The following is a 20837-nucleotide window of genomic DNA, read 5'->3' on the forward strand; positions in this document are numbered from 1 at the left end:
TCTACTTCTACATCCTGTAATGATTCTAATTATATTCTTTTGTATTTTAAAAATTATTACACTATGTGAAGAGTTCCCCCAAAATATTAATCCATAGTTCATAATAGAATGAAAGTAGGCATGGTAAACCATCTTCAATGTTTCAATGTTTAATAAAGCTGTCAGAATAAACAGACTAAAGAGCAAAGAAATGATATATTGTTGTGTGTCATCTGAATTTCCCCTTCTTATTATTATAATTTCTTGTATTATGTTACTGTTTTGGCTTGTGCCAACAGAAGTGTCATGTCAGGATTACTTTCAGAAGTCACTCTAATTAATGTCACCAATTTGTTTGTGAAGGTAAATAATTTACCAGGTGGACTATGTCACATTCTTTTGAAGGATCTTGAAAACTACATTCGAAATCATCCAGAAGCTCGTCTAGCCAAGATCCAGGAAATTGGGCGCCATCTTGTCGATGACAGGATCATGCCTCAGATAGTTCAGTCAGATGTGGAGGCTATTACTTCCAGGTGGAGCCATATGAGTCAACAGGTAGGAGAAATTACTTACTTACTTGCTTCATAAGTTGGCATGGTGAATTGTAAGTATAATTAACTTGTAATGCTTTGATAACTTTGCATTAACCCATGTGCTTACCAGTTTGTTTTGACTGTTATACTTTTGGACATAGAGTGCGCCTAGTATGACAGTGGACTCTCATTCAGGGAGTTTTGAGTTTGATTCCCAGTTAGATCTGTGTGCAGGTTTCTTGTTCACAGAATGAAACCTTTATCAAAGACAGAATTTTGGAAATGTGAAGAATGCAAGGCCTGCCACTTTTCATATCTGATGATAGTTTGTAGGTCCCATCTACTGATCATTGTTATAATTATCACTTTGTCACTGGGGATTACAGAATCTGTCCCAAGGGTGTCCCAGTGTCAGAAATGGATTTTATGACCTTGCCTAGGTGGACACAGTCAAGCAACGTGTTAAACATGATACGAAACGGAAGTAAAGTTTGCACAGATGAAACTTTGTGGGGCTTAAGTGATGGCACAGCTCTGGAGTTCAGTAAATGCTGACATGAAAGATGCATTACAATGATTCATACATGTTTATATGCATACAGCATGGCCAGCACTGCTGACTGCATATAGATAATGGTGTTCCTGCTCCACATTCTGCTAATAGAGGCAACCTGAAGACTTCTCATGAGTGATGGTTAACCATTTGTGCAGGAATGTTGTGTCACTTTTGTGACAAATAATGATACTTCATTCTTGGCAGTGACCCATTTCAGGTATCCCTGAGATTAGTTTTTCACTTGTCATTCACAGATGGCAAGGATGTACCTTTTCTCTACAATTAATCTTCCTTTGATTTTTCAAGAAAATGGCAGGAAAAAGAAATCTGTAATTCAAATTTTAAATGCTACTTCATATGTAGCAGAAGTTTATTTGAATGCTCACACATGGGGTTAATTTTGGTGTGGAAATTATGTAAAGGGATAAAGTCCACTAACACCCATTTGATGAGCATTCATGTAATGTATTTTTGTTTAAACATCTATAAAAATGAAACATGCCATTATTAGTACGCATAATATTTTTTACAGCAACAAAAGGATGCTACGCTGTGAATATATGCCAGCTTTCCATCCTCATTCCCCTTCTCTCTCATTCACCAGTCAGTCTTTTTGTTTAGTTTTGTATTGTATATTTTGTTCTGTACTTTCTTCATTATGACTTCACCTGCCAGTGTCTCAGGCAAGCAATCTTGACACATTAAACAGGAAGGTTTGGATAAAATAAGGAATCACGAAATGGAATAAGGAATATAATTGTGAATACTGTTTGGAAGAAGTTATGGTCTGAATGTGATTAATTACTTGCAGATTTCGGAAGAGAGCAGGACTCCAGACTCTAGATTATTTTTGCACAAGAGCAGGATTTACAGAAGTTAATCTCTTCAGGGCCACAACAGAAATATTTGCACAATTTGTATGTGCCCCTGAGATGTCATGATACAGTTTTTTTTTCTCATATTATATTTTAAAATTTTGAGAAGCAATAAAAACCCAAATCTTATGCTTACCCTTGGCTATCACAATTATTCATGATAAGGTACAGCAAAAAGCATTTACAGCATGTGGTGTTATCTGGGTAAGCTTTATTTGTAATGTGTTAGGCTGTACAAGTCTAAACCTCTGTGGGCTCTTCTGATAGGAAGAGCATTGAATGCTTAGGCCTGAATGATTTTTGGGAAGCCTTAAGATGAATGAACTTACCTCTCAAATATTTTGCATATATAGTAGATGCCTTATTTAATGTTCCTTAATTTAAGGTTTTCATTTATTTAACAATCAGTTATGTTGATTCTGAGGCAATAATTACAGTGTTAAGTTTCCTCCATTTAAGATTTTCCTAAGTGTAGTGTTCAAATCCACAGTTTCAAAAATAAACCTTAAACAGTGGTTTCGCTTGTATTGGCAACAAATTATATTTTGATTTTTAATTTGCAAAAGATTGGAACAGTAATATTAACTAAACTGTGTTGGATGTTATTTGTATTCTGGATTATCTGAGCCATTGTTAAGGTAATTTTTTGTTCTGATGTTTGGAAATTAGTGGTACTGATCAAGTAACAAGATAACAGTACTAGCTTATTAAAGAAACAGGTGATTGGTGAGACTAATTATTCTGTAATGATGTTAAGCATTTTCCAGAAGTTACTACCATGGCATAAAAACAAATTTTTGTTTTCACTCATCGAGCTACACCATATCTCTTTAATAGTTTGCACATTTCCGTGATACAGATAACTTAACTGTAGACAGTGTAACAGAAGTGATATTTCTGTTCTTTGTGCTGTTGGCTGTGTGAGAAACTGAGGAGTAGGTGCATACTATGGTGCCCTCACATCACAGGAGGTGGAAGTGTAGGCCTCGTCTCCTAATTCACGTGTTTAAACCATTTGTTGAGGCTGGTCACTGAACACAAAATGGCAAATGCTGCTACAGAGCAGGAAGTGGTGACACAGAGGGTTCCCATGTTCCTTTACTAGCTTATGTGTGTTGAACCAAACACACCTGCTCCTTCCCCATCTGACTAACGCATGGTGGCAAAAATGTTTGGAAATAGTTAAGCATTTGTGAGGTTGAATTTCTTGTGATGGTGAATTTGAAGATTACTGTGTTATGGGGTGAGGCACCATGTAGTCTGGTAGAACATTTTACCAGTGCCTTATAGAAAACTGCAACCTCCATCTTCAGGGTAGAGAAGTAAATGTGATTGGAAGAGTGTATAGATACTGGAGGACCTGGCTGCAGCAAGATGTGTGCTACCCCCAGCAGTCTTCATTTTTACACATGTTTTTTTGATTCGGAAAGCCCGAGTACTTTTATGCTTGCAGGTTACTTTGCAATATTTTACTATAGAGCATATCAGTTTAAAGATGTATAATTCTTTTTTGGTTATTGGAAGGCAACATTTTTGTTTATACATTACATGATTACAGTAGTGGTATTTTGACCAAATTCTTTATAATCATGAGATTGTCATTTGTTGCATTGATACAAAATCAAATTAAATATAAGGTAAAAACGCTATCCCTGTAACAGGCTGCGAGGGCCCATAGGGTTGTGAGGCGTAGAGGCTGAAGCTTCCACATTTTCTGTAGACAGTTGGCTCACAGATGGCGGTGAGGTTGTCAGCCTTATGCACTGGTCACCCTTTACCCCTAGGAAGATTCCTGGTACTGATTTCTGTTAGAGGCTGAGTCGACCCCAGGACCATAGTGCGGCTGGAAGGATTAGGTAAATTGAAAACAAATCCAATGACCTCATCGGGACTTTAACCCGCAACCTTCTGGCTTGTAGCATAGTGCCTCAACCAACTACGTTACCGTGTGCCCCCAGTTAAATATAAACGTGTAAGATTTGAGGTTGTCACAGCAGTGACCATAATTATAACTGTCTTCTGAGGTGTGGTGCCATGTAGTGTCTGGTAGATTGTTATCAACATTTCAGAGGAACCAGCTACTACCATCTTCAGGACAGAACAGTAATCTGAGTGTGGAGGGAAGTTGTGTCCTTATAAGGACGAAGAATGGAGCCAGGTCTGAGTAAAGCAACGGGAGTAGGAAGAACACTATAATGAAGTGGCCTTACTCCTATTGGTTTGCAGCTTGATCTCATTTCCCTGTCCCTCTATCCATACCCTCTTCTCCATGTTCAGCTTTCTGAGCAGGTTCTTCCAGAATGTTGGTAAGCTCAAGCTACCTGGCATTGCATCCCATGAGACTGTGACCCTCAAGTATCAACATAGTTTGAAAAGCACAGCAATGAACTGAACTGTAGTGATCAAAGGCTCTGTACTGATAAATCATGTGGCCTTATTCCTTGCAGTTAACATTGTTCCATATATTACAGTTTGTACATCACATTCTTGTAGCATGTGCTTAATAATAATGTTCATAACTGCATGAAAGAATATAGCTATAACTCTGCTTATGGATGCAATGTTTACATTAACATTTTGAGAATTCTAACATGCCTTCAAATTCTCTTACTGTAAGTATTCATTTCTGAATAGAAGTGTTCAGTATCTTTTGTAAGTTTATCTGATGTCACTTACATTGGTAGAATAGGCTGTGATTTAACAGGAGGAGGAATTTTTTGAAGTTAAAAGTTTTTTCATCACTTTTGCCATTCTCTTGACACTTGAATGTATGTGTTTGTATAGGTTATGTTGTTATACATGGTTCTTCTTGCTTGTGAGATTTCTTTGCATTTAATTGAGTTCAGCAGGGTTATGTGATCCCAATTTAGTAATGTGTACTGTCTGGTTACTGTATCTATGGCCCTGTGAGGTATGATAGCTATGTGGTGTCATCATGCAAGTGTAATACAGAGAGGTGTGATTTTTTTCTAAAGCTTTGGTGATACTGTTCATTTTGAAGAACAAGTTACCTCACAGCACTACATGCTTAAAGTGGCTGTACTAATTCTGCTACTGAGTCATTGTTAAATGTCATTAAATAAGTAAATTATAATAATAAATTTATAAGTCTGAAACTAAATTAATACACCAATTAAGTCATTATTCCATATGACTTGCAGTAAATGTTTTCATGGTGAATAATACAGTACTTCTGCTGCTGCATAATTGTTTCCACAATCTTTGCTTCACTACCTGCTCCTTTCTACAATGTGTAGAAGCAGAGGAAGATGGCTGGACTAGTGATCATGGATCGTTTCCAAATTTTGTTGTGGTAGTGAGGACAGCCAGTAGTGTATATGACCAGGCCCTTTCTCTTCTTTAATGGGTATACAGGGAAGATGTTCCAGGTTTGAATTGTATCCGCTGCTTGTTACTACGGGGCACGCAGTAGCGTAGTTGGTTGAGGGGCTATGCTACAAGCTGGTAGGTCGCGGGTTCAAGTCCCGATGAGGTCATTGGATTTTTTCAGTTGACCTAATCCTTCCAGCCGCACTAGGCCCTGGGGTTTACTCAGCCTATAACAGAAATGAGTACCAGGAATTAATTAAATAATTTTCCTGGTGAGTAAAGTGCGGCCGGCGCGTAAGGCTGACAACCTTACCGCCATCTTTGAGCCGATTGTCTAGATAATGTGGGACCCTCAACGTCTCACAACCCTATGGGCGTTCACCGCCTGGTACAGGGATACCTTTACTTACTTTTAGTTTTTGCTTGTTACTACAGGTTTCAGCATGAAGAGAGACACATTTCATAGTAGAAAATTTTAGTTTGTGTAGGGAAGAAAACGTTTATGCCCCTGTTTTAGTATGGTGTGCTGCAGTTTGTGAAACTTAAGTTTTAGGTGAAAATACATTTCCTGAACAACTGCAAATAGAACTACTTTCTTTAACAAAGATCATGGTGTTGCGGTTATTACTCTTTCTTTGTTTTCTGGTGGTCCCAGGTTTGAAAAACTTGTCCCATAGATTATCCTGACTGAAGTTTTACTTGGTTTTCTTCTTATTGTCCAGGAAAATGCTGGAATAGTACCTTAAATTAGACTGTCACTATTTCTGTGGTCTGTAAAATTCATCATTTATAATCACTCTGCCATTTTATGGTTTGCAACAGTTTCAGTTGGCAAATAATTGTAAAGTAAACAAAGAAATAAAATTATTCAGAATGAACTCTATGCAGCAGTAGAGCTAATATTTAAAAATTCATGAAAATTACTGAAATGTGTTGGGATCACTGGTACTGTGCTTTGTGTTGACTGTCTTACATTCTGCATTGCATTGGAACCTGAAAGGCGTGCACAGGCCAGAGCTTGATTGCATCTTGCTTTGTAGGCTAGGGATCGTACCATATTGCTTGAAGGCTCTGTCCAGGAGGCTCAGCAGTCGGAAAGCCATATCCTAGAGTTCCAGGAATGGGTAACTCATGTAGATGCACTACTAACAGCACGTGTTGAAAACGACATCACCGCCGACGATTTGCCGGATTATGACCAGGTGTGTGTTGCCACACTCTTTACTTTGTTGACAGGGTCATTGGTCTCACTGTTTGTAACTCTAAAATGTGCCCGTTTTTTCATGAGTTTCAATACAAAATCTTTGCTTTATATCTGTTCTTCGATAATTATGCATATATTTTATTTTATACAGTCCGCTTCATTGATATATAAATGTTAAGTACTGAAGCAGAAGCAGTAAATAGATTTGAGGGTTACACACTGGTGACTATGAAGATTGCTGCCTTCTGTGATGTGACATTGTATAGTTCAGTACCCTGAAGTCTGAAGTAGCAGGTTCTTCCAAAAAATTGGCACTTTTCTACCAAGCTACATGGTATCACATCACAGAAGATGGTAATCTCCGTAGTAGTAGCAATAATTATGGTAAGTATGTAGCAGTGCCTAGGTTTCCTTCTTAAAAGCTATTAGCTTGAAAGTACGTGATCAATGTGGCCAGGTGCACAGAAAAAGTGATATAACTGTAAGGTGCAACTTTCCATATGTCTTTATATGTTTTGATACTTAGCAGCCAGAATTTTTTTAGTTGAATGCTGTCCTGTAATTTATGTTGAAATATATTAATGAAATTTGAGGCTCTCACTGTGGTGATTATTAAAATTATGGTCTTCTGGGGTATGACTCTGTGAAGCCTGAAAGGGTGCCAACATTTTGGAAGAACCTGTCTACCAATCTACATGGCATCACATCCCAGAAGACTATAATCTGAATTTTATTTGATCTTACAGGCTGTAGATGTCAAAAGAATAGTTTTAAATTTGTAAAACAAGAGAACTTTATACTAGAGAATAACTTCTTATTACAGCTTGAGCCATTCTTGGACACCTATTTGCTATTTGGTTTCGGTTTGGATTTGGTTGTGTGTGTGTTTTCTCCTAAACTTTCTTATATGTTTGAATGCTGATTGGAGATTGTTTATTTCTCTGCCTTGCCTTTTATATTCACTTGTGTTTCTGTGCCTGGTGATGTTCTATAGAAGAGTATGAAACATAGAGGCACAAGCTATGAAATTGCTTCTTGTTGGATGGAATACTTACTAACGAAACTCAATTCAGGCAATCTGATTTTCCTATGTGCACACCTCATATATACATAGCTTAATATAAATGTTACATAAGTGAGATGCTTGTGTACAGTCTGGTCCAACATTTTTACCACTATGCATGAAATATATTTTATTAACCCTAGAAGTACCACTTTAATTCCTGTAAAATCAGGTCACCATTTTAGGTTTTCAGAGCTATATTTGTGGGTGAATAATATGCTATAAACACTCTGTAAGAAATTCAGACACAGAAAAAAATTATCCCCAAATATTTCTTCACTATGTAGTTCAGATAAAATTCCAAGATGTTTCATTCGCTGTTAGATATAGCAGTTTCTGTAAAGGTAGAAATTTTCAGCACTTGACACTTGTGAATTTAAATATATTGTTACATGAGTTATAGATTACTTTCCTGTAATATGTTCAGACACTTGCTGAAGAATTTGAAACCCAGAAAAGCACACTGAAGGAAATGGAAGAGCAGGTGAAGACATACTCGTCTGCAGGGAAGTATGAGGCTGCAGCCAGATTGCAGGAACAGATGCTCCTCCTTCAGGTGAGCCATATTTATAGAAGTCTTCAGAACTTCAGGGCCTACTTACATGAATCAGTTCACAGAATTTGAGAACCTAGTTAAGCATGATTGATTTTGAAGAGGGTTGTAGCGCTATGTAGTTGGGAGAGAGTCCAGTGTTTCAGAAGAATGTGGCCAGAGTTTAAATCAAGAAAGCAGGAGACGCAAGCGGCATGCTGAACTCAGTTTGCAACCTGCTTCTGGCACTACTGTAAGAATCTCACATCCACCATGATTGATTATGTTTTGGCAGGAACGCTTCTCAGAAGTCCAACTCAGGTTCCAGAGATTTCGATCCCCATCAAACTTGGAGCCACGACTTGCAAGGGCCCTGAGAGAGCTGAGGGGTGTGGAGGAAGCGACTTGTCTGCTGGAGCTTGCGTCTGATGACCCAGAAGGAATTGAAGGGCAACTGAAACACTGCTTGGTATTATTAACTCAGAAAATTATGACATAGAACAGAGAAAGAAAGAAACCAACCAACCAACCAAACAAACAAACAAACATGGCAACTGACTGACTGACTGACTAAGTAACTAATTAATGTGATAACTAACCAGATAACTGCATGGAGCTGAGTCTTTTTGAGAACCCACCATTCTCTCAGCTGCTTAAGAATTTCCTGCCATTTTATGGAACCCACAGGTTCATTACTATGTTCACAAGAGCGATCCACTGGTTTCTGTCCTGAGCCACATCAATCCATGGCATACCACACCATCCCATTTCTCCAAGATTCATCCTAACATTATCCTCCCGCCCACATCTTGGTCTCCATGGTGGTTTCTTTCATTCTGGTTCTTCCACTGAAGTCCTATATGCATTTGTCTTCTCCCCTATGTGTGCTACATGTCCTGTGAAGCTATACCTCCACTCTCCTGTGCATCTTCATTTTGTGATGCTCAATGAAGCAAGCATAGGAACAACTTTGCCGTTACCTTTACCTTTCAGAGTCACAGCACCAACTTAAAAGTGTGTTTGAACAATTTTATGGGAATGTAGGTTGAAATATATATGGGACTATATGGGTATAACATATAACTGGACACACTTAATGGAGAGCTTGCTCCTTGTGAAGATGATAATCATTTAAGGCATTCCAAAGGGACCATCTGAATTCACAGGTCCGTATCACATTTCCTAGAATGCATCAGTTATGGCTTGCAACTTTTTAGAACTGGTGTGAAGAGTTCTGTCTTCTGAGATGCCGGGTAATCCTATGAAAGTAGGCCATCAGTTTCAAGGAACATGTTGCCTCCATCTTTGCTTGCTGCCTACTTCATGATGGTATCTTGCATGGCTTAATCTTCAGCCCTAAAAATGGAGTTGACATAAACCTCAGAAAGGTCTGTTGACTTTCAAGGAACTACATGGAGTTACATTCCAGAAGATAGACCTCTGGGTTATAGAAAAGATAATTATTTTTCCAACAGAGTTCATCCTGTTACTGAAAAATATTGAAGATTGTGTAGTACAAGCTTTAAAGTATCAAAATTTGTATTCATTTCCACAAAACAATCATTATAGGTATTTGTTGGTGTAAATAGCAGTATGTTAATATGTGCCATTTTCCTGGGATGTGACACTGTATAGCCTGGTAACTTGTTACCAACATTTCAAAGGAATTTGTTTCCTGCATCTTTAGTTAGGGTAGCTGTGATTGTTGGTAATGACGTGCCACACTGCACAGCACATCCCTGAAGACAATAATCTTCATGGTCACGACCATGAGAATATCAAATCTAAAATGTTAGTAGACTAGGCTGCAATGCATTTAAAATAGTTTGTAGACAGTCTGGAATGCAGAATCCTCATGAGGAGAATGTTTGCAGTTACAAATGAAATTATGCATCATAATGGGAGGAACAGGTGGGTAGCGTAGTTGGTTGAGGCACTATGCTATAAGCCAGAAGGTTGCTGGTTCAAGCCCTGATAAGGTCATTGAATTTTTTTTCAGTTGACCTAATCCTTCCAGCTGCACTATGGCCCTGGGGTTGACTCAGCCTGCAACAGAATGAGTGCCAGGAATATTCTTAGAATATTCTTGGGGGTAGAGGGTGGCTGGCGCGTAGGGCTGACAACCTTGCTGCCATCTATGAGCCGATTGTCTAGATAATGTGGGAACCTCAACATCTCACAACCCTATGGGCCTCCATGGCCTGTTACAGGGATACCTTTGCTTTACTCTACTTTTGCTGGTGCATGCTTAACTTGTTATTCACATAATAATGTTGCTTTACAGAGATTCTATCATACCCTTAGTGATATGAAAGGAGAGGTAGAGAGCATAATTAAAACAGGCCGAAAACTGGTGGAAGACAAAGCTGTGCCTGATCCTTTAGCATTTTCGACAAGGATAGACACCTTGAAGGAACTGTACAACAAGGTATGGGCTTGTGTTACTTTATTATTGTGGTATGTAGATCCATTGCTAGGCAATGACCATGAAATAGGCGATTACCCAACATCCATTGCTAAGTAGCCACTGCACATATTTTCATGGCAACAATTAAACAGCAGCAGAGGAATGATGCTTTCTGTGCGCTCCATGTCGAAATGCTATAAGCAGGACAAGCTAGGAGCAGTTGGTCAGTCAGTTAAAGTTAGTCAGTGGAGTTAGTCAAGAGTTTCTATAGCTAAGGCATGGGGACAGGTTGGGAACCCAGAGGAAGTGGAACATCTGCCTTTGGAATCCATTCCCAGAAAACTGGTGAAGACAGCAGGCTAAGGAGACATGTGCTAGTGAACTGTAAGTGTGTGAATTAGTGAAACAGTTATAATTACTTGTAGTCATGGATCTGTAAGAGTTCAATAAATGGTTGCTCATACACCAAACAATATGAATTAATAAGCATTTTACAGAATTTTACCGATATGTTGTTCAGAGCACATAGCTCACCATCACACCATCTGTAACTTGTGCTTTGATGAAATAAATACAGTAATTTCTCCAGACAGAAATCAGATTGATTCGTACTTAGCAAATTGATACTTGCTTTTGTGACAGGAAATCCAATGCTGTGAAGGGCAAGGCAGGTAGGTACACAGTTAATGACGTGTAAAAGAATGACAAATGTATGTATGTTGCCGTATCAGTCCACAGTCCAGCAAGCAGTGAGAAAATCGTATGTGATGTTGAATAGAATGTTTTAAACTTGTAGAACTATTTTTAAGTTTTGTTTTTCTTGGTTATGACATTGTAGTTCTGTATGTGTTTTACTAACATTACAGAGGATCCTTCAGCCACCATGTTCAGGGTAGAAATGAAAGATGGATGCAGTTGATTCTTCCAAGGCATGCACAATCATCTGTGGAATTATACGGTGTCATAATTGAAAAGATAACAAATTTCGCAGTTGTGGGAATATGACATCTCATCTTTGAAACTTTTTTGTTCCTTTTTATAGCTTGGTTCTCAAATAACAGAAGCTAAAGGTGGATTGGATACAGCTTTGGGACTGTCACGGAACTTAGAGAGAGAAATTCCAGCTTTGAATGAATGGATTGATGGTGTGGAGATTCAGTTAGATGAGTATGAAGCTACAGGAGGAATTAATGCAAATTTGGATTCACACGTTACATATCTGAAGGTACTGCTTGTTATTTCCATGTGACACATTATTCTTATTCATTTCTTGTTAGGATTTGTGGGTAACAAATTGCATAATTCTTGTAGAAATATATTTAAGAGACTAGAGAACTTAACTCATCCATGTGAATATACACGTATATTTTCATTAATAAATTTCATTACAAATGACAAACATTTTCAGACCAATGCACTTGTACACAATGTTAACACAAGACACAAGCACTCTCTCCATAAACCAACTGCTAACCTCTCATACTTCCAGAAGAGCACATGTGCTGGTATCAAAATTTTCAGTAATCGACCATCTTATCTCTAAAGTTTTATCAATGAAGAAGCACTAAAACGATACTTATACACTTATTCATTCTAGTCTGTTGATGAATACATATTATCTAAAAAGTGACTCATCCATTTAAAGGTTGTGTAAATAACAAGTTGACAGTACTGATGCAAACGATGTATATGTGGATATATTTTTGAGTAGCCTTATATAACCATTTCGTTTTCTTGGGTTTTCTTGTGTAAAAACTTCAGTTGTACTGTACATACGAGGGGGTACCCAAAAGAAACCGAACTTATTTTTTTTAAACTTATTTATTGAAATTTTAAGCACAAACCTTCAATCCCCTTCAAAGTATTCTCCACTTACACTAATACACTTGTCTAGTCTTTTATTCCATTTTTTAAACATTGTCTAAATTCATCTTTTGAGATGCTTGACAGCGCCTCCGTCGTTTTTTTCCTTCACCTCAGCAACATCAGCAAAACGCTGAAAAAAAGTTTTGATCATTTCGGGACTCTTCTTTCAAAGCACAGCATGCTTCCACGCGACCTTGTTTTTGTTCAGCAGTCAGCAGTCGTGGCACGAATTTCGCAGCCACCCTTTTCATTCCCAAATCTTCTGTCAAAATTCGCTGAACTGAGCTCCAAGTCACTCCCGACAGCTCCACAATTTCTTCAATGGTCCGTCGTCGATCTTCCTTGATGATTTCACGAATTTTTTCAACATTTTCATGTGTTCGGGCCATTGCAAAAACGACGATCACACAAAACAGTTGTCACTATAAACTCTGCCGAAACTAGTCCTTACCTTCTGAAGCAACGGTAGTCGGCTTATCGACTCAGGAATGTTAGCTCTATGCGCTCATAGCGGCAAAACGCGGTACTACAAAAGCTCTGCCCACAAAAAAATTAGTTCGGTTTCTTTTGGGTACCCCATCGTATATGTTTGCATTTATATGACATTCCTGTGAGCTGGGTAGCGCAGTCAGTATAGTGACTGCCTACAGGCTGGACAACCAACGGGTCGGAGTTCGAGTCCCGCTAGGGTCAGAATTTCCCTTCTCCATATTGTCAAGACTGGTTCTGGGGCCCACCCAGCCTCCTATCCAATGGGTACTGGGGCTATTTCCCTGGGATTAAAGCAGCAGTTATTTTGACTAACTTTGGATCCAGGTATTGTAATGTAATGCTACTCTGTTAACAGAAGACGTTAGAGAAGGATGTTCCGAAGTGGAGTGCTGTGAAAGAGGGTATAAAGTCATCATATAAAGCATTTTCTGCCCTCTGTGATCCAGTCTATTTGGAAGTACTGAAAGAAAGAGTGAATGATGTCATCAGGAAGGAGGAAAAGTTGGACGAGAGGCTGAGGAGTTTGTTGTCTGCCCTGGAGGTAAGTTGATTGTCTTAAGCAAGGGGGCTCATGTTGAATAAATTATAGACAAATGGCTGTGACATAGACCTGGCAGTTAATCGCCGGCTTCCCACTGTGGCATCCAGGTTTCTATCCCATGTCAGATCTTGTGGAATTTATGGTTTAGAAAGTGCCACTGGGGCAGGTTTCCTCAGAGTACTTTGGTTTCTGCTGCCAATTCTTATTCCACCAAATGCTCCATACACATCTGTCATCTGGGGCTGGTACAGTAGACCACTTACTGGCTGACATACCACTTGGATTCAGTCTAACCCCACCCCCACAAATCTAAAAAAAAGAAAAAGTTGTAGATAATTGAGTGTACCTTCTGATTCCGTAAAATGCTGGGAAATTCTTGAGTAGCTGCAGATTTGGTGACTCCTGAAGAAGGGCTCAGCTCCACAAGTAAATAAGTAATTAAGATAATCAAGTGTATTTTCTTTGCTTTTGTTCCATGTTAAAAGCAGAATGTGACTGCAGCTAAAAGCAAGCTTGAGGAACTGAACTCATCAATGGCAGAACTAAATCAGTGGCTGAATGAGGCAGAGGAAAGGGTGAACAAACTGGATGCTCTAGCTCAGGATCAGATTTCAGAGAAAGACATTTCAGAATGCAAGGTGAGTACATGGTACCAGCAGGGTTGAACAGTTCTGTAATTTTGACCATTTGGAATGTTGCTTAAAAAGACAATACTCTGAATGAGTTGAATGAACAGTGATATCCAAAGGTGTAAAATAACGAAAATGAAAGTAGCAATTTGGGCATATTGAGGGTTTTTTTTTCCTTCTCCCCTTGGCACTACAGCCCCAGTGGGCCTAGGCCTACCTCCATGAACTTCTCCGTTCACTTCGGTTTTTCTAGATCTTACACATCCGGTATGACTCCTTGGGCAGGTGATCAGCTCGTCGCAAGGCCTCTACCTTTACACAATCACAGAAAAACGCACACAAACATCCATGCCCTGAGTGGGATTTGAACCCACGATCCCGGCTTCCGAGCGAGTGAAGACAGTGCACGCCTTAGACTGCTTGGCTACCGTGACCGGCAGGCATATTGAGTTAGTTTGCTAAATTCTTATGTCTTTGTGTCTGAGCTTTTATTCCCTCAGGTATTGTTTGTATGCCTTCTTTTAGTCTGCTTTCCGAAAGTAGGCTTATTCAGTCTCCATGCTGTTCTGTGTATCTGGGTCTCTGAACCCTTCCCTATTAACTTTTGGATACATGAACTAATTTTATAAAACTTGGTATGTGTATTGTAGCATGTAGAGCCGGTGCTAGTTATCTATCATGAGGCAGGCAACAAAACATCATTCACTGCTAGGCAACAGATTTTTAATAAGCAAGTATGTGTGGCCGTTGCTAGGTAACGCCTTCACTAACAAACACGTTCCCATATAGATGATTGGAGCAACAGTAGTACTGTGTTTTCTACATAGTCTGTGCTGAGGGGCTGTAAGTGAGATGAGGTTTGAAGCTGAGTCAGTTTAAAGTTAGTCTGTGAAGAGAAGACTTGGTTTGAGCAAGAGTGCTCAGTTGAATGGGAGCAGCCATTCAGAGAGGAGGTGAGTGTGGAAGCTGAAGCATCACCACTGTTAGAAGCCATTGCCAGGAATCATCTAGTAACAAACTGCGAACACTGTGTTAATTGTAAAGTGTGGAGATCAGCGATGGGGCTGTTAAGTGTAATTATGAGTTGTGTATTAAAACGATCAATAAATCCAGTATCCAATGGCGAACCTTGTCGAGAGTCACTCTGACACTTTGCAATATCATGGCACCTGAGCCCATCTTATGACATACTTCATAAATCCCAACCATCAGTTCTTTGTGTCTGTATATGCATTCTTGTATCATTGCTAGGCAAAAGCTGAGTATAATGTATCCTTTTATTGTTAGGGAGTGCCTTGATAAACACATTCCTGTAGCAATGAGTACATGCAACAACAGAAGAATTTTTGGATGTGTGTGTATGTTGGTCTGTCTGTATATCCCTATATTGTTGTTAGGTAACAACTCAGTAAAGACATTTCTTATGACAATGAAGCTTTCCACAATGAAGAATTGTTGGAGGTATTTCCTGTGTTGTCCATTTTATATCAAAGGAAAGTAGGTGATTAATTCTTTCCAGAATTTCTTATATATTGTAAGTTTAATGTTTTAAAATGTATAATTGTATAAGCAAGTAAAGGTTCTGAAAATATGTCATTTAATTGAGGTGAACAATTGCAGTAGAATTACCGTTTAATAGAATATGTTATAATTTGAATATTTTTTAATGCACAAAAAAGTGAAACCATTGCATAATTTGGAGGTTGTACATGTCTGCCTATCCATATATTTCAGTTGATTACTGAAATGTATTTTTATGAAATTTGGTGTTGGAAATCTCTATGATTTAAAGCTATAAGAAAAATTTCATTTCATCCAATTTCTGTCCAGTAGTATCCTGTTTTATGTGAAGAGCAATTCAAAGCTTGTCAGATTTCTCAGAAACAACTAATCATACAGAAATGTAGTAGGAGACAAAGTATATATATATATTTCATTTAAATTTACAGCTTCTAGAAAAATAATTTTTGATATTAACTCTTTGACTGGCGCGAAGGGTATTTAAATCCCACCCCTGTCCTGGCAGGCCTTTTAAACATTATGTCGCTAAGATGCATGTGCTTACTTTTTTCTAAACAACTTCAACAAAAATTGGTTTTTAAAAATGAAATTTTCAGGANCCATCATTTCCTTCAACACTGCTGTAACAGTTATCAGAGCATCTTCAGTGGCTGTGGGTATGCCATGGGAATGCAGGGTTATTTGAATAGGAGAGGCTATAGGGTTGCATTTTGCTCCTTATACTCTTATATTTTATTGTAGTACCCATGAGATGTCTCAGTGGGCCTAACACTGGAAAGGATGGCCGTGAAGAAATTAGGAAGATAAGGCTTTTATTTATTTTTTTATTTATTAAGCGATCACAATCTACAATTCTATGAGCTGGTTTGCTGGCGTAAGAGCTGTGATACTCTTTAATGACGTGATGAGTCCCTTCCCCACTGGGAGGTTCCTCTTAGTTTTCTTTTAGGTCAGCTGGCCAGTATCTTCAGAGTCTTCGATTGTACTGCGGTTCAGTGAGTGGCTGTAGTATGTTGTTTGGGTGATTTGCTAGTTTGTTGTGGTGTGTGGTACTTTTTTCTCTGATGACGTCTTTGATGTATGGTATATTTAGATCTGTACGTAATGTTAAGGAAGATAAGTGAGCACTGGTCTTGTATGGAGGTGGGTTAGAATACCTCCACCATTGCCCTGTGAGTTGTAGAAGGTGACAAAAAAGGAAGCTGGTGCCTTGGGGTATAACTGTGGCACCCTGTCACTGGGGAACAGAGATGTCCTCCATGTTCTGTGTTGGATGCAAGGCTGATAACCTTCCTATGCAAGAAATTGCTGTTGTGAAATCCAAAGAAGTGAAAACTGGACGGTATAATTCAGGACGGAATAGACAAGCCTCGCAGTATCTACTGAGGAAGGCTGTGGTTTAAAAAGGGCTGTTTTGCTGCTGCTGCTGATGGTGATGAAATAGAAGATTATTATTGTTGTTGCCACCATCATCATCAGTATAATTTATAATTTTATCCAGTGTATACCTGTATCGTTTATTAGTTTCGTGANGCAGTATAATTTTATCCAGTGTATACCTGTATCGTTTATTAGTTTCGTGAACAGTTGATTTAATTTTGAAATAAATGCACATCAAGATCAGATTTGGCAAGAAGAATTGCAAATAATACATATTAAAATTCTTTCAGAATCCACCATATTGACATGTGTAGTAACGTATAATGTTAATCTTTAGGTATTACAGAATTCAATGTATGCACGTAAAAGTGATGTGGTTTCCCTAAGAGAAGCAGCTGTGGAGTTAATGACAGCTCCAGGGCATCAACAAGAACTTAGGACCACTATAGAACCTCAGTTGGTCCAGTTGAATTGCCGATGGGGAGAGATTTTGCATAGGATTCATGTGAGTAATGGCATACTTGATATAAACCAACTATCTGTAGATACAAGTGTCAGCATGGGCACTTAAACCAATTCTAAGCTTTCAGGGAAGTCATTTTAGGCAGGCAGGAAAAGACATTTTTGAAACAGGAACTGCATCTAGAGTCAGCTGAAATCAGGGCTTGTGAAATGTGAACAGCAAGTGACAGCGTTTATAGTTTACTATTTATTTTTGTGTAGTTTCTCTCATGCAACTTCATATATGTCATTCACAACAATACCCAGCTTCTGATCCGTGACTTTGGAAGTTTTTCAGTTACTTGACAACTTTAATTCTTGACCTAATTTTGAACAAGTACAACATTTTACCATTAAGAATAAATTTTTATTCTCCTTTAGAGACATTAGTAACTGTTGTTTTTAACTGTAGGCTTCCTACTATATTGGATATTAGAAAAGTTCTGTCTTCATCTGTGATATGGTTCATTTTTTATCAGTGTCACAGTATGTGACAAAACTTTGAAGAAGGAATAATGGTCAGTTTAAGAAATTGAAGCTTACTCATGTAATTAAAGAAGAAAAGATTGAGAATTAGGATTTAAGTTTCATCCAAAAACACTCCAGTGCAAGTCTTCCTCATCACGGTAACCTTTTGGTGTTTTCTGTTGTATCTGCAGTGGGAAGCAGGAAGCAAGAGAAGGGTTCTTGTCTTCTGGGCTGTAATGCCATGTAGTCCGTTGAAAGTCAGCTGACATGTTCCTCCAAAACATCGGTTGACTTTTGATGGACTGCATGACATTATATTCCAGAAGATGGAACTTTTCATAACCACTGCTGTGAGAACGTCAAATCATACACAGGAACCAGAGAAGTCATTTTTCTATATATCTGAGTTTCATGGTCCTGATTTAACTGCCTTATCAGTGCAATACACTGTGAAATGTCCATCATGGCTCTTCTCCCTTAGGAGAAGAGGTTTATTTCCTTTAATTTTAGAAATATCATACCATTTGATATTTAATTTTTTCTTCTTCCTCCCCAGAATCTGTTTTGTTTCTGTTTTACAGAACTGCGTTATATTTTTTGGGACTTTTCTGTTCAGATTAATTATTCTCATAATGATAAAATATTATAGTTGGAATTTGTACTGAACTAACCTGCTTACTGCAAGTGTGATCCATGCATGTGCTGTCACAAAACCATAGTTGTCTGGTGCCCTAGTGTGTTTATCAGACCAGGAAGCCAGCTTCTTATTCTGTTGCGATTGTGTTAAAGCTGCTACGTATTAAGACTTGGCTTATCTTTTTGTGCAGAATAATAACATGTTGTTTGTGGTGCCTTATGTTATAACTGTATATAAGAAACAAAAACCTGAAATAAATTTACTTCACTTACAGCTAACATATGAGTATTTTGTTACTTTTCCACTTTTATTCATAATGGTGCAGCTTACTGTGGGATTATTCAAATGTTCACATGTAAAGCACATTGAAGTTCTGTCATGAAAAATTTAAGAGAACTTTAAAAATTTGTAAGAACAAAATTTTGCTATAATAGAATTTGTAATAGTGTACATGAAATCTTCAAAATACAGCCATGTTCAGATGCAGTATTTAATGGAATAGGTGCATTTTTTGTATCCTTCCTTATGCATGTATGCTGCTCTGTATAAATGGTTTTTGATTAGATTGCAAAGAACTTAACACATATCAGCCAAACATAATTTTGATCTAAACTGAACTACAACATTATGTGTAGGACAGATTATGCTTTTTAGATACATATATTGATATGTTGAAAAGTTTTAAATATGTGTCTGGCATATGTATTAATATGTAACCTATTATCTGGGAACAGGGACTGACACTGATACTGGAAGATGGGTGTTAATTTGGGGTGGACTGTGATAGTATCTTTATTAACAAAACATGACATTAGGTCTGTGGGACCCATGCATGTGCTATGTAACACATTGATTGGTAAAGTTTAATAAGATTAATATCTTCATGGTAAGTACATTTCTTTACATAATATTTAATTTCTGAGGTTATGACCATAACATACATTGTGTCTGTAAAATTATGGTGTTATTTTCAGGATGTTTTATTTTGCAACAATCAGAGCTCGAAACTGGAATTGCCATAGGAAATAAAAAAAGTCTGGAGGAATAATATCTGATGATATAGGTTTCTAGGTTTTGAAGTATTCTCAAGCAATCCACCATCCTTGGAAACACTTATAAAGACATTTATGAGTAATGTCTGACAGTATACATTCTCAAGTTTTCATGGTGGTGATTGTTCATATTGTGATCTTACGGTTGATAACAGCATATGATCTTGTAAATGGATATCAGCGTTTGAGAGGAACATACTGCTTCCATCTTTATTGTCAACCCTGAAGATGGAGGTAGCATGTACCTTTGAAACTTTTGTACCCGCATGCAAGACTGCATGTTCTCATAAGTCAGAAGACCACAATCTGAGTATCTGATGGTCTCTGTGAACAGTGTGAAGCCAAAAAATTGGAAGCACAATTGACACATTTTTAGTTAAGTGGAGAAGGAACCGGAATGCAGAATGGATTGACACGGTGATGAATAGGACTCTCTTTTAACTTATTCCTTCTGATCTGTCACACTAGTCAGATATTATAGAATGATTTGACACCTTCCAGTGTGACTCAAATGTTTATTTTTTTTATATGATGCCTTTATATGTTTTGGTCAGTAAACTCCCATCCTCAGAAAGCACAACAATGTATTGAGGAAACTACTTTTACGTTATTCATATTACATAGCAGCGTCATCAGCGGCGACTTGAAGCACAGAGAAAATAATGCTCGAGATGGTTCAAGTTCGTATAGCAACAGGCGTGACCAGAGTGGTTTGAACGGCTGTTGTACTGCGATGTGGAAAGCAAATGGAAAAACTACCACATTATCACTATTCCTGGATAGTCTCTTTCCAAAAACAGAAGATCGCATTAAGTGGAGAAACTGTTTTGGAAGAGGCTGTGGACCTGTCATCTGACAGATTACTGATGAATGAATTACATCAAATTGAATCAAAGTTTTATATAAAGATTTTAATTAAGACAAATTGTTGAGTTAAAAATTGTTAAAATTCTTAGTATTTAAAATCTTAGACTGCTAATGTTTGTGTCTTCATGCATCTTCTATCAGCGGGACTCTGGGGAAGATATTGCCGTCCTTAGAGGACCGGGCCGTGTTTTCCACCCTTTTTTATTATAGTTGATTAGGAATCTGTATGTTGTTGGGCTGTTACTCTTTTTGTTATTGATTCAATTTTATATACTGTGACCATGTAATAGTAGTTTCTTCAGCATGTTTATGTGTCTTCGGAGGATGTTCGTTTGCTGACCGAAACATGTAAAGGCATCATATAAATATACATTTGAGTCACAGTGGACCCTGTCAAATCA

At 38.0% G+C, this 20837-nt stretch overlaps 1 protein-coding gene across 8 annotated transcripts in view; it reads left to right on the forward strand.

The window, feature by feature from the left end:
* LOC111868860 (dystrophin, isoforms A/C/F/G/H) overlaps positions 1 to 20837 on the forward strand; it is a gene marked incomplete at its 3' end in the record, with an annotated part of 149664 nt that overhangs the window by 117757 nt on the left and 11070 nt on the right. For 6 of the 8 annotated variants that reach the window (XM_033753202.1, XM_033753205.1, XM_033753206.1 and 3 more), the window contains 9 exon segments: positions 385 to 537; positions 6317 to 6478; positions 7971 to 8099; positions 8371 to 8544; positions 10360 to 10503; positions 11525 to 11707; positions 13196 to 13381; positions 13867 to 14019; positions 17249 to 17416. In XM_033753202.1, coding sequence (XP_033609093.1) covers positions 385 to 537; positions 6317 to 6478; positions 7971 to 8099; positions 8371 to 8544; positions 10360 to 10503; positions 11525 to 11707; positions 13196 to 13381; positions 13867 to 14019; positions 17249 to 17416 — 1452 coding nt within the window. 8 annotated transcript variants of the gene reach the window in all.

This window comes from Cryptotermes secundus, unplaced genomic scaffold (assembly GCF_002891405.2).
Source record: "Cryptotermes secundus unplaced genomic scaffold, Csec_1.0 scaffold523, whole genome shotgun sequence".
In the NCBI taxonomy this organism is placed as follows: Eukaryota; Metazoa; Arthropoda; class Insecta; order Blattodea; family Kalotermitidae; genus Cryptotermes; species Cryptotermes secundus.